At 37.1% G+C, this 14798-nt stretch overlaps 1 protein-coding gene across 1 annotated transcript; it reads right to left on the reverse strand.

The window, feature by feature from the left end:
* On the reverse strand, window positions 3071-5959 carry LOC107613784 (probable GTP diphosphokinase CRSH, chloroplastic). Its single transcript, XM_016315937.2, has 4 exons — window positions 5382-5959; window positions 4144-5082; window positions 3706-3990; window positions 3071-3468 (listed from the first exon to the last, which is right to left on the reverse strand). Exons 1-4 carry the CDS (start codon window positions 5787-5789, stop codon window positions 3334-3336), a joined length of 1767 nt encoding a protein of 588 aa, XP_016171423.1. The 5' UTR covers window positions 5790-5959; the 3' UTR covers window positions 3071-3333.

Here is a 14798-nt window from a genome sequence, read left to right on the forward strand (position 1 = left end):
CCTCCAACTCTGTATAGGCTTCCCGAGCTCTCATCAGATCCTTCCTCATCTCCACAAGGTCCTCGAACAAACTCGAATAACTCTCCTGCGCCTTCTCCCTCAGGCCCTCAGCCATGGAACATTGGGCCTGCAACTTCCTCTCCCTCTCCTGAAGGCCATCCATCTCTTCCTTCAATTTGATGACCTCCTCCCTCAGCGCCTTCTCCTGCCCTTGATATAAGAGAAGCCTCCCCTCCAGCTCTTCAACCCTCAAGGTTGAACCTAAAGAGCTGAGGGGAGTCTTCTCAAAAATATCAAGGAACTTTGTACACACCCCAGCCGCCCTGATACTCTCCTGAGCCGGAATAGTAAGGTGGTTTCGAACAGAAGCATCATCCATACTTATACGAGTATGAGGATAGATATGCTTTCGAACAAACTGAGGTGCATCCACCTTAGCCTCACCTTCAAAAGAAGAGCCAGACTCTAAAGTCTTGCGCTTCTTCTTTTCTGCCTCAGGGGAAGATCGGGGAGGAGGGGACGGCTGAGAAGAAGCTGAGGAAGAAACAACAATAGGACGAGTAGGGGTCCCCAAATTGTGAGAAGGAGGGGGAGGGGAAGGAAGAGAAGGACCAGTTACCCTGGCGCCGCCGACTCTGGCACGAGACCTCACTTTGGCCTCCTGAACTCTCTGGTAAGACTCCCTAGAATTCTTCTTCACCATTTCTGTAAAAGCAATTAGGAAGCCAAAGTCAGCAAAACAAGTCGGAGAAAACAAGTCGGAAAATATGATAAACAACAAAAAGCTACCTAGTTAAGCCTGAATAAAGGTCGAAGACCCCTGTAGAAACTTTTTTGTATCCAGGTAGGGGGCTCTCCCCCACACTTCTCGGAGGAACCCCACAATGGCCGCCTCCACCTCATCCAAATCATCCAAACTATATTTTTCACAAGAAGAGGCCTCTAGCCAGTACAGAGGAAAGCGAGGAGAAGAATTTTCATCCAGAAAAAAAGGGTAGTGACCCTCTACAGCTTGAACTTTGAAAAAGAAATTTTTGAAGTCATGGAAGGATTCATCAAAAAGGGTAAAAATCCTCCGGCCTTGTATGGCCCGAAAAGACACCCACTGCTGCTTATTATTTTTCCCACTGAAGGGGCTTGGTCATGTGAAAAAGATAAAAGAAAATATTTAAAGAAGTCGAAAAGTCTAAAGCATGGCTGATAAATTGGTAAATTTTCAGAAAACCCCAAGAATTAGGGTGAAGTTGGGTAGGAGCAACACGGCAATGGCATAAAACAGCAATCTCAAAATCGGAAAAAGGAAGAAAAATGCCTAGGCGGGTAATCATGCTCTCATACATATAGAAAAAATGATGGGCTGCCTCAGAAGCCCTCTCAAAACAAACCCGGTCTTCCAGACCCGGGGCAATCAGTTCATATTTCGGCTCATTCTCATCAGAAGTACAGAGCCTATGATGAGTGCGAAAGTTGGTGATGAAGTCGGTATCAACAAAAGGTTCTTCCCCCAGAACCGTGACATCCACCCATTGAGCAAGGGTTTCTATAGAAGACATTTTTTCCTAGAAAGGGTTAGAGAAACCTACAAAGGAAAAAGAAAAAGGATAAAAAATAGGGTCTCTAAGGGGCCTGAAATCAAACAAAACAGAGTCACTAGAACCCTACAAGCCAACCCTCCTCTCTAAAATAAAAACAGGCAAACAAAAGCACTTTGTAAAAAGAGAGTAGAGAAAAAACTAACCTTTGCTTGAAAAAAGGATAGGGGCAGAGAAAGATGAATTTCTTCGAACAAGAGCTTCTTCCGAACAAAGCAGAGGAAGTGTGAAAGTTTTCAGAAACGAAGCAAGGAAAGAGAGGGAAAGTATTTATAAAAACGTTGGGGCATATTGGTAAAAACGGAAGCCGTCATTTAAAGAGGGGCACTGTTCCCAATGTAACTGATCCCCGCGTATGAATATACAAATCCCTAACGGACGCAACGTTTGATTAGACGCGACTGTTGAGAATTTTTTAAAACACGTCGGTTCTGAAACATCACGTCGGTTCCTTATCAGGTCGGCTACGGTCCCGACTTAAATACTTGACCCCAACTCTTAAAAGAAATTGGGCTCGAGTAGAAGCACTGTTCATACCCTGGCCCAACGCTAAGGCCCAGGTCCAAACGAAAGGCCCAACCCACAGAATTGAGCCTCGCTTGCCACCGACCTTCCCCTGAGAAGTCGGTTCTTGATACGACTTGCTTTAAAGAAGTCAGGGACGAAGATCAGCTGGCAGATAGACACTCATTCAAATGAGTAACTGCCCCTAAAATCTCTCAACCCACTTCCAGGAGCCATATCTCAACTTCCCTAAGATAAATGGACAGTTATCTACCTTAAAAGGTGGAGCTACCTCAACGGTGGTTATTGGTTTACCACTATAAATACACTGACACCTCTCAGGTATCTCTAAGTCCCAATACTTTCTAGACCTGCTCACACCTTTGCTGACTTAGACATCGGAGTGTCTTTGCAAGTACCACCCCCCATTCACTCATACTCACAAGTCGGACAGAGGCCCCAAAGACGCAAACCCGCTCGAAGGCTTCCCTCCTCAGATGATTGGGCCAACCCAACAATTTCAACCCACTAATCTCCGGTTACCCGTCATAACAGGTGGGTTCAGAACAAAATATTTTTAGAATTTATTTTATTTGATTTGAAATAAATTGATATGAATTGGATTGGAATGAATTATTATATTTAGGATATAGAAAATGGTTTGATTTAAAATTTAATATAATAATTTGATTTTTTATTTTTGTTATTTATTTACAACACAATTTTTCATCACCACCAATTATCACCATTTTACCACCATCGGCTGCCACCGAACCAACGTCATACCACCACCAACTGCCGTCGGACAAGCACCTGACCTCCGTTGACCACCTCTTTCTTTTTCCTAAACCCTTCTTTCTTATTAAGGCTAAACGTCTCATCTTTGCAGACCTATTTTGGTAGCCAAAATCCGTTTATTTAAGTGGTTAAACAGGCCTATCCAACGGGCTCGACCCATTTTGACAGCCCTAAGGTTGCCGAGAAAAACTGCTCATTTAGGCTCATCTTGCCTGCAACCGTTAGTAACTTATTTACATGGCAATACCAAAAAAAATAAAACTTATTTACATGGCAATTATATCAGTTATCTGGGGCTTGCTTAAGCTGACGACGATGACGAGGACGATTGGTTGTTGTTATTATAATATTGGTTGTTGGATTTGTGTAAGAGAGGTCATGGTGGGTAACCTTTCATAATAATATCATAAAGTTTTGTTCATATCAATTGGATGCAGCACTAACTGGCAAGCCTGTTTCCAAACTCCTTACTATATACCTGAATCAAACCACTGTCATCTGCCATATGAAGCTTATCATTCAACAATTTCTTGTATTGATCATCTCTAGCCTCTAAACAACGCACCAACTCAACCTGCAAAATCAAATTAACCAAAAGATAAAAAGGTTACAATTGACAAGAGAGGAGAATCAGCTAGCTTTATGGCAACAAACCAGAAAATGGTATTTACGTAGAAAGAAATATCTACTCACAAATTATCTATTCACCAATTAGTATAATTGTCACAATTTTCTGAAAAGGGCACGAAGATGCAAAGAATAACATAGAATAATCAAAGATTTCCCTATTCATGAAAGAGTATGAAATCACCTGCTTTTGGAACATATGGAATTCATCAGAGCTCAGGGAGCCATCACTGTTTGAATCAAGGAGATGCATCATCTCTCGGGCATCTTCTCCTGGTGCACCGAGCTCTTCTATTACCTCTGTAAGTTCCTCTATGCTAATTTTACCATCTCCATTCTTATCAAGAAGCCGAAACACTCTATCCCTCTGGTCAATCTCAATCCCCTTATGGTTTGTGTTTGGAAGATCTTTAAGTCGCAGAGCTGCCAGCTCAGCTGCAGCTAGCATGATTGTCTTCAGACGCCTTGCCTAAGCACCAACAAATAACTTACATAAGTTCCCAAATAGTTCTCACAGTAATATTGGAAGTAAATTCTTTTACTAAGTAAAATAAGTCATTTAAGTTTAAAGAATCCATGCAAAGTTACATATTTAATTATTAGACGTGCAAAAGACACCGACCTCCACCGGATCAGTAAGGCCTGCCTTATATAATGAATGTGATGCCGTTCCGCCAACAGCTAACCTGTCCATCTGAGTTGTTCTGATCTGTATTTCCATCAATGGTCTGGTCCTACCATTGTCACTTGCATCTACCGCCATATGTAAGCTTTTATATCCATTTGGTTTGGGGCTGGCAATATAATCTTTTGTCCGATGAGGAATTTCTTTCCACATAGATTGGATGATTTGATGAGCTCTGTAGCATGCCCTCTCACCAGCTTCCGATGCACTATATCCAGCTCCAGGCTTTGGATTTAATATCACTCGCAGGCCAAGCACGTCATTTACATCTTCTGGCTTTCGACCATCCTTCAAGAGCTTCTTCATCGTACTGTAACGACTTTTATACCGACCTTCAACTGATATATCATCAACCAGGGCTGTGAGCAAGGTATCGGCTTTTAGCGCTTGGAATAGCTCTTCCCTATATATATCAATAATTGATCTACCCCCTGTTTCATGACTTTGCAACCAGGTATCAACATACAGATAAGAATAAGGAAATAGGTACTGAAATGAGAGATCTTCCAACTCAAGTGATAAGTGATTAGTTCCCACAGCATGAGCAAGAGGAGCATATATTTTCATAACCTCCAGAGAAAGGATCTGCTGCTTATATCTTGGTAGATAATCGAGATGCCTCATCATGTCAAGCTTCAGAGCCAAGTCCAAAATCAGGGCCCTAATGTCATAGTAAATCAAGCAGAACTTCCTCAACGCAGCAGCATTATCATCATCCAGAACATCAACTCTGTATGGGATGTTCTTCAAACGCAAACTCTCATGCAGCAGGTGCGCAGTGCCAGTACCGATTTGGTTGCGGATTTCATGTATAGTCACTTCACCCGCCTCGAAGACCTCTCTCAAAATCCCGGCAGAGATAACCTCAGCATCCATCTGTATTCACATTAACTATAAAGAGACAATAAAAACGGCAACGATATAACAGATTGCTCAAAAACATAAGTAGTCACAACTCGGCTAAAAGGGAAATAAATGCACTGATATGTAAAATTGCCAAAACAAATTTCAAAATCAGTGTATCCAACTATAATATATATACAGACAAACTAGATTTTGAATGTACCAATTTTGTCAAAAGTAGCATAAACAAGTTCACCTCAGCATTCCTTCGAGAATATTGCTAAGTCCAAAACAAAGAAACTCAATCACTATATCGATTTAATTTTGTTTACCTGGAGATCGGCGAGGACGAAGGCAACGGATAAGGCTTTGGAGAGAGGGGAACGGCCATCAGGGGAAAGAGGGCAATTTTGCAAGATTGGAATGGAGAGTTTCAGGGACTTGAACAGCACACGAGATGAGCTCGTTGACAGCACGTTCATCCTTTCCGTCAGCTCGTTGAATGCTCCGATGAGTTCCACCACCATCTTCCCGCCGGCGTGCTCCGGCACCGCTATCGACGGAAGAGGCAGGGCGGCGTCAACGTCGGCCGAGCATGCCGCCGGACGCGGCAAACGGCGGCGGCGGAGGGAGAGTAGGTGGTAGGTGGGGAGAAGAGAGGAGGCGGAGGTGGAGTTGGAGAGACAAGAGTGAACGGGGACATCACGAGCAGGGTGCAGGTGCAACCGCAGTAGCTCCATTAAACTCGATCTCTCTCTCCCCTTGAAGAAGATGATTACAGTTTCCGATTACAAGTTATGTGGTGGCTACCGTTTCCGTTTCCATTTTCGTTTTCTGGCTTCAGCTTCGGTTTATTGGTTACCTCAATATTGACGTTATTCTGGGCCATACTGAATTCTGTTTCCATGGTCTGTTTTTTTCCTCATAAATAAATATACTTTTTTAAATAAATCATATTTAACGAGGGCAATTCACATTGATAAGCCAAGGGAAGAAGAAATTTACACAAATCTGCCAAATCAAAATCTGGTTCATGAATCAACCAAATTATGTTTATATATAGTTTAAATCAGCTAAATTTGAACTACATTTATACATAATTCGAATGATGTTGATTCGAATTATATTCAAAGGCACACACCCACTAATTCGAATCAAGCTGATTCGAATTACACTCACACATGCTGCACATAGTAATTTGAATTGGCCAGATTCGAATTATAATAATTTTAAAAAATGGCTTAAAATATGTTAGGAGTACTATAAAAATTTGTAATGTCCTAATAACTTAGGACATTAAAGAAATACTCTATATAGTTAATAATAATTTAAAAATTAAAAAAAATAGTTATAACAAGTATTTACCTAAATTACTAGAATATTACAAACTTTTATAGTACTTCTAATATTTTTTAAACTTTTTTTTTAAATTATTTTGCATAGAAAATGGCTTAAAATGCCCTTTGTTCTATACAAAATAATTTTAAAAAGTGGCTTAAAAGATGTTAGGAGTACTATAAAAATTTGTAATGTCCTAATAATTTAGGACATTAAAGAAATACTCTACATAGTCAATAATAATTTCGAAATTTAAAAAAAAAAACATAGTTATAACTAGTATTTACTTAAATTACTAGAATATTACAAACTTTTATAGTACTCCTAACATTTTTTAAGTCATTTAATTTAAATTGTTCTGCATAAAATAAAGGGCATTTTAAGCCATTTTCTATGCAAAATAATTTTTAAAAAAAAGACTTAAAAAATGTTAGGAGTACTATAAAAGTTTGTAATATTCTAGTAATTTAGGTAAATACTGGTTATAACTAATTTTTTTTTAATTTTTAAATTATTATTGACTATGTAGAGTATTTCTTTAATGTCCTAAGTTATTAGGACATTACAAATTTTTATAGTACTCCTAACATATTTTAAGCCATTTTTTAAAATTATTTTGTATAGAATAAAATATTTTTTTGTGGTATAATTTAAATAAATCTATTAAAAAAATTTATAAAAAATATTCATGAGCTATTATAAATGGGCAAAAGAGTATTGTATGAAATTCGAATTGATAGCTCATTAATATTTTAAAGAAGTCTCGTAATTAAATATTTTGTTAGCTTTTTTTTAATGCATGAAATAAAATATATATTTTTTTAATTTTTAAATTATTAATTTTTTTAATCAATTATTAATTTTTTAATAAAAGAATTGTCAGAATTAAATGATGAGTAATTTGAATATGGCCAATTCGAATTACTATGTGCAGCGTGTGTGAGTGTAATTCGAATCAGGTTGATTCGAATTAGTAGGTGTGTGTGCGTTTGAGTATAATTCGAATCAACATCATTCGAATTATGTGTAAATGTAGTTCGAATTTAGTTGATTCGAACTACATATAAACGTAATTTGGTTGATTCATGAAGCAGATTTTAGTTCAGCGGATTTGTGTAAATTTCTTCCTCTCTCGACTTATTAACGTGAATTGCCCTATTTAATGATGTATGAATTATATATATATATATTTTTGGGATTTGGATCTTCTAAAATTGTATTGTCACTTTAGAAAAAAAAAATACACTATTAATTACCATTGAATTAAGATAATAAAACTTACACATAATAAATATTACAAATTTAAAGATAATTAAAGTATCATTTTTCCATTTTATTAACATTGTCACTTTAAAATTTTTTTTTCATATTTTTGTATTTGATTTGTTCTCAAGTTTGCATAGCGTCTGGACAAAATTTACACGTATCTTGTTTTTCTTTTTTGTGACTTTTCTAGTGATTTTTCTTTTTTACTTACATATCTTGTTTATATGGTAAACATGATAAACAATCATTTTATATATTTTATTTGAAAACAAGCAATGGACAGTTGCTACTTACCTTATTGTGATTGATAGCGAAAAAAAAAAGTCAAAACCTTTTCATTTATAATGATAATAAAATATCAATGGTTAAATTTTTTTTCCTATATAAGTTGAACCAACTCAGCCAAAATTACACACACCAACTCACCAAAATTTCCTCCTCATTCTTGCAAATGGTTAATAACGAATATTATCCTAATAACAGCAGATTTTAGGGTGAATGAGGATGGAGTTTTATTTAAATGCTTGCCCTACATAGATGTAGGCATGTGTGAATATTTTTTGGTAGAACTGAAGAATCTCATATTATTCAATATGAGCATGATGTTGGATACATATTTGTAACAAATAACAACTATTTGAAATTAATACTTATGATAATGAGTATTTTTTGCCGTGAGACAAAAATTTTCAGCTTAAAGATGTTGAGTATTTTTTACTGTTTTTTTTTTTATTGGATGGGGCCGAAGGCCCAAGACAAAGGAAAATTACATTGGAATAGCTCTAGGGAGCTTTGTTCCCATGATGTTCCCTAAGAGGGCATGAAACAAGAAGGCTGGCGGCACCAAAAGGTAGGTGATCCCTTTGTGAAGGTTAAGAGATCATTTGGCTAGTAAATCTGCATAAGTGTTCCTCTCCTTGTAGATATGCACGATTCTGATGTCTTATGGCTGTTGGATTTTTTTGTCTCTTTTGTGAGGCCCAAGTCCAATATTTTGGGGTGTCTCTTTGCATCCATTATGTCACAATTCTAATTAAATTTTTGGAGTCATTGAGAGGTAGAGAGCATAGCCACCAAAGTAAGAGAGAAGAGGGAAAATAGAATTTCCGTTTTTATCCAAAGCAATAAATTTCAAATGGCAGTTTCTCATTTGTTCACCGTTGGATCGACTTAAAATTTGAACTGCATATTCCTCTCATCTTGTTCTTCATTCTGGAAGGTGGAGATGTTGATTGGAAGTCTGCAGTGGGAGAAATTGGCTTCGCAAGAGAGAAAATAGGTTTTTCGTTTTTACACAGAGTAGTAATCTTTTAGCAGTTTCTCATTCTTTCACCGTTGGATCAACATGAAATTTGGACTAAAGATTATTCTCATCTTATTCTTCATTCTGAATGGTGGAGATTTTAATTGGAAGTCTGAAGAGAGAGAAATAGGCTTTGGACAGTAGCTCTATTTTTTGGGTATTTTTCATCTTCTTGCTTCTCATTTGTAAGTTTTGGTGCTTTGATATTTTGGCTGGTTATATGCACATTTCTATGCTTTTTTTGAGACTCTCTTGTACCTCATTTGATTATAGTGGAGCTATTTCATTGGTCTGGACGACTCGTGATTTTTACCTCTCACATTGAGGGGTTTTCCACGTTGAAATCTCGGTGTGTTCTTGTTATTGCCTTGCTATATTTGCTTGTTATAGTTGTTACCATATTGTATTGTGAATGCTTTCATATTGTTCTTGTGTTGGATATTTGTGTTGTTTCCGCTGCTAGGCTCTTTCATACTAGCATCAGAGCTTGTTGGTATTTTTCTGGGCTTGTGATTCTATGAACAATGGAGGCTAATACTAATACTAGTAGGAGGATCACTCTTAATGGTCCTAATTATGATTTGTGAAAGTTAAAGATGAAATATTTGCTTTATGTCAAAAATTTTCATCAACCAATTTTTGGTACAGGGACGCCTAATAATAAATCTGATGATGATTGGACTTTGTTGCATAGACAAGTTTGTGGATATATTAGGCAGTGGGTTGACGATAATGTGTTGAACCATATTATTGGAGAGACACATGCTCGGACCCTTTGGATTAAACTTGAACAGTTCAATGCTCAGAAAACTGGGAATAACAAGATGTTTTTGATCAAGCAGTTGTTGGCTTTGAAATATACAGATGGGACATCAATGACAGATCACTTGAATAACTTCCAAGGAATAATGAATTAGTTATCTTCCATGGGTATCAAGTTTGATGTTGTTACTTCTTGGCTCCTTACCAGACTCATGGAAAATTCTCAAAATGTCATTGTCCAATTCTGTTCCTGATGGTATAATCTCTATGAATCTTGCCAAGAGCAGTGTTTTGAATGAAGAAATGAGAAGAAAGTCACAAGATACATCGACTACACATTCAGATATTCTTGTTTTTGAGTCTAGGGGAGAAACAAAAGTCGATGTCCTAAAAATAGAGATCAAAGCAGAAGCAAGTCTCGAGAAAAGTATAAAAATATTGAGTGTCATCATTGTGGTCAAAAGGGACATGTGAAGAAATTTTATTGGCAGCTAAAGAAGGAGAAAGCTAAGGCAAGTAAAGACAAGAGCAAAAATAAAGATGATGGTAGCAATGAAGACAAGGTTAATGTAACTCATGATGATTTTTTTCTTGTTGAGGAGTTTGAATCTATTAACCTTGTTGATAACAACACTAGTTGGGTGATTGATAGTGGTGCTTCTATTCATGTTACATCTAGGAGGGATCTGTTTACGTCTTATACTCCTGGTGATTTTGGTGATGTGAAAATGACTCATCAAGGTGTTGCAAAATGTGCCGGTGTTGAAAAAGTTTGCTTAGAAACCTCCAATGGTACCAAGTTGACTTTGAAGCGTGTGAAGCATGTTCTAGATATTCGGTTGAACTTACTTTCTGTTGGTAAGTTGTGTGATGAAGACTTGGATAGCTCATTTTCTCGTGATAGTTGAAAGCTCACTAAGGGTTCCATGATTGTTGCTAGAGGTACATGACACTCTACTCTTTATTTAACTCAAGCAAAGATTATGAAAGATGTTGTTAATGCTGCTGAGTTTGTTGATGGAACTGATTTATGGCATAAGAGATTATGTCATATGAGTGAGAAAGGCATGAATATGTTATCCAAGAGAAATCTTTTATCTGGTTGCAAGGTTGCTTTGCAAACGTGCAACCATTGCTTTGCTGGGAAACAAAATAGGGTTTCTTTCAAGAGTCATTCACCTTCAAGGAAGCCAGAGATACTTGATTTGGTGTATTCTGATGTTTGTGGGCCGATGAAGACAAGAACACATGGAGGGTCTATCTATTTTGTAACCTTTATTGATGATCGTTCTAGGAAATTATGGGTTTACACTCAGAAGACCAAAGATCAAGTTTTGAATGTATTCAAGCAATTTCAAGCTTTTGTTGAAAGAGAATCTGGAAAGAAGTTGAAATGCATTCGTACTGACAATGGTGGTGAGTACTTGGGTCCATTTGATGCTTATTGTAAAGAGCATGGTGTAAGACATCAGAAGACTCCTCCAAAGACTCCTCAGTTGAATGGCTTGGCTGAAAGGATAAACAGAAGATTGATTGAAAGAGTTAGGTGCTTATTGTCACAGTCTGGATTGGCAAAATCCTTTTGGGGTGAAGCTTTAAGCACCGTTGTTCACGTCTTGAACCAGACACCATGTGTTTCTGATAAACCCCAATTTTATGGTTTATCTTGTGCTTAATTTAGGGGATTTTATCACCTTTTCTCACATTTATTCAATGAAAAAGCATGGTTTTGTAATTCTCCCTTAAATTGTACTTAAATGTAAAAACATGCTTTTTAGGCCCAAAAATTGGTGATTTTAATTCACTTTAATTCCATTCGATGCCTTGATGTGTTTGTTGAGTGATTTCAGGTTCATAAGGTAAGTATCAGATGGAAGAAGTGAAGAGGAAAGCATGCAAGGTGGAGAATCCATGAATAAATGAGCAATTGGAGAATTGAGGGCCACGCGCACGCGTCATCCACGCGTACGCGTGCATTGAAGATTTGCAAGCCACGTGCACGCGTCGCCCACGCGTACGCGTGAGTAGAGGTTTTGGCCAGCGATGCGCACGTGTCATCCACGCGTACGCGTGACGCTCGGCACGTGACCCACTTAAAGTGAAATCGCTGGGGGCGATTTCTGAGCTGCCCAGGCCCAAATCCAACTCATTTCTGAGGGTATTTCATGCAGAATTAAAGATTAAGCAAAGGGGGAGCAATTAGTTGTAGCTTGGCATCATGTAGTTTAGTTTCTAGAGAAAGAAGCTCCCTCTTCTCTCTAGAATTAGGGTTCTTAGGCTTATTTCCATCTTAAATCTAGGTTCAATTTATTGTTCTCATTTTGTTTTCTTTACATTTTCATGCTCTAGTAGTTTGATTCTCTTAGTTTTCATGTTAATTTCTCATTTATGCCTCTTTTATGTTAATGAACTCATGTTGGATTTGGATCTCTTTTAACGCAATTGATTTTTGATGTTCTTTTATTGATAATTTGAGTTGTTGTTATTAATTTCCTTGCAATTGGTAGTTGTTAGCTTTTATGCTTCCTTGCAATTTAATATGCTTCCCTTTTATGCCTTCCAAGTGTTTGACAAAATGTCTGGAAGGATGTTAGAGTAGATTTTGAGCATTCTTGGCTTAAAAAGAGGAATTAGGCAATCTTGAGTTATGAATACCCAACTCATTTTGGATTGAGATTAGCTAGTCTTGTTTGACGTTCTCTCAATGTGAAGATAATATTGTACCTTCTTCCATTGCTAGAGATGACAAAATAAGATAAATTCTTGTTAATCATTGCTATTAGTGACTAGGATAGAAAGCCTATGATCTCAACCCTTGCCATGAATGTCTCTCTTTATTACTTGCTCTCTTTAATTGTTTGCTTTACCTTTCTTGCCATTTATTTTCTTGTCCTTTTATCAATTCAAATCCCCCATGCATTTTCATAGCCAATAATTGACCACTTCATTGCAATTCCTTGTGAGACGATCCGAGGTTTGAATACTTCGGTTAATTTTCATTAGGGTTTGTACTTGTGACAACCAAATTTTTGCATGTGAGGATTGTTTGTTGGTTTAGAACTATACTTGCAACGAGAATTTAATTGTCAAATTCTAAACCATACAATAATCCAAACATCAAAATGGCGCCGTTGCCGGGGAATTGCAATGGTGCTATGTTATTGGCTATTGTATATATATATATATATATTGTGAGTATGTTTGCCTTTTACTTCTTTGTTAGTTGTTGCTAGTTGTAGGACTTTGCTTTCTTTAATTCTTGTTAGTTTTTGTTTTTGTTTTTTCTTGTCACCATGAATTCTCATCACTTTGGCTATGAGTGTGGTTCAAACTATGTTTTAGAAAATGGAAGCTTTAATGAGGATTTTCATCAAGGATTTGGAGATCAAAGGTGGGAGGAGCTCCAAGCTTATGGACAACCTTCTTGGCAACAACCTCCTCCGGTTTCTTATGGGTACAATCTAACTCTTGATGCATACCAATCTAATGTGTGTGATGACCCTTATTGTGATTGTCAACCACAACCACCACATACATATGACCCTTTCCCTCAACATAGTCCCCAACAACCTCATTCACAAGCCCCATACCACCAAACACCCCCATATGACCCTAACCCATATCCACCGTACCAACCACCATATGAACTATACCTAGAGCCATTACCATTTCAACACCAATACTCCCAAGAACCACAATTTCCATACACACCACCTCAAGACTTTCACCAATATGAACCACCTTCCAACTACAATACCTTTTCCTCAAACAATGAACCCTCTCTTCCACCACCACCTTCATCGGATGATGACGATAAGCCAATTCGCATAGGCTAGGAATTCGATTAGCAAAAATGGAATTGGCGTTGTAAGTATAGTCCTAACCCAACAAATTGGTCATCAATCAAATGTTATCACAATTCAAACCAAATATATTAACCGAGAGTATTTAACTCCCGGATCGTCTTCCCTAGGAGTTGCAATGAAGTGTACAATTATTGGCTATGAGAGAGCATAGGGAATTGGAAAAGCAAGAGAGCAAGTAATGTAAATGGCAAGAAATTAAAACAAGCATGCATGGAATTGAAAAGAAAGCAATTAAAGGGGCTCTTGGCAAGAAGTGGGTAATCTAGGTTTCCTATCCTAGTTATGGACCACAAACATGACAATTGTGTGGAATCAATCTAAATTAGTCAATCCTCCTTGAGAATTAGTCAAAAGAGTGTAATTGATCACAATTCATAAGTCCTAGTCAACTCACTTATTACTTAGTGAAAGACTAGCGTCAATGGAAACCAAACCAATTAACTATTCTCACACAATGCGGAATGGACATCCACAACTCAATTCCACCCAAACATCCAATTTCTCAACCAAGAGTGTGAAAACTAAACATGCAAGAAATTAAACATCAAAGCAATAAAAGTCAAAGCAAGTAATTGCAAGGAAAGTAAACTTCAAATGCAAGAAAATCTCTTGGCAAGTAATTGAGAGCTAAGGCTACCTATTCTAGACATTGACCACAAACATATGATGATTATGGAGAGTTAATCCTACTTAGTCAACCTTACATCGAAGATAAGTCAAATAGGTATAGTTAATTCCAATCCCTAAGTCCTATGTCAACACTAAGGGTCACATAGAGTCAAGGGAGACCAAATCAACTAACTACTCTAATATATCAAACAAGAATGGACATTAATGACTCAAGGATCACCAAAGTCAACAATTTCAAGCCAAGAGTGAAGAAAAGCTAAGTGAAAACTAAGCCAAGCATTTTATCAAACACTTGGTGTGTATGAAAATAAAATAATATTAAATTGCATTAAAAATAAAATCTAAAATACCAAAAGCAAGAAAATGAAAATAACAATTAAAGGAAGCAATAAATGACATGAAAACATAAATTGCATTAATTAAAATTAAAATTAAAATTAACATAGAGTGTTCATAACATAAAAATGGCAAAATAAAGGAAATACAAGAGAAATAAGAAGATAAAGATGCAATAACAAGAAATGGCAAGGAAAAGTAAATGAAAACAAGAATTAAAAGTAGAAATTGCAAGAAATTAAACTAAA

Source organism: Arachis ipaensis, chromosome B08, assembly GCF_000816755.2.
Source record: "Arachis ipaensis cultivar K30076 chromosome B08, Araip1.1, whole genome shotgun sequence".
NCBI classification, from domain to species: Eukaryota; Viridiplantae; Streptophyta; class Magnoliopsida; order Fabales; family Fabaceae; genus Arachis; species Arachis ipaensis.

What these genes read in the sequence shown, in the direction of transcription:
- LOC107613784 (XM_016315937.2), bottom strand. Translation starts at nt 5,789, where the DNA reads ATGGAGCTACTGCGGTTGCACCTGCACCCTGCTCGTGATGTCCCCGTT. An exon ending in TCGTCCTCGCCGATCTCCAG is followed by an intron (nt 5,083 to 5,381) that starts GTAAACAAAATT and finishes ATGTGAATACAG; the next exon opens with ATGGATGCTGAGGTTATCTC. An exon ending in TCCATATGTTCCAAAAGCAG is followed by an intron (nt 3,469 to 3,705) that starts GTGATTTCATAC and finishes TTGATTTTGCAG; the next exon opens with GTTGAGTTGGTGCGTTGTTT.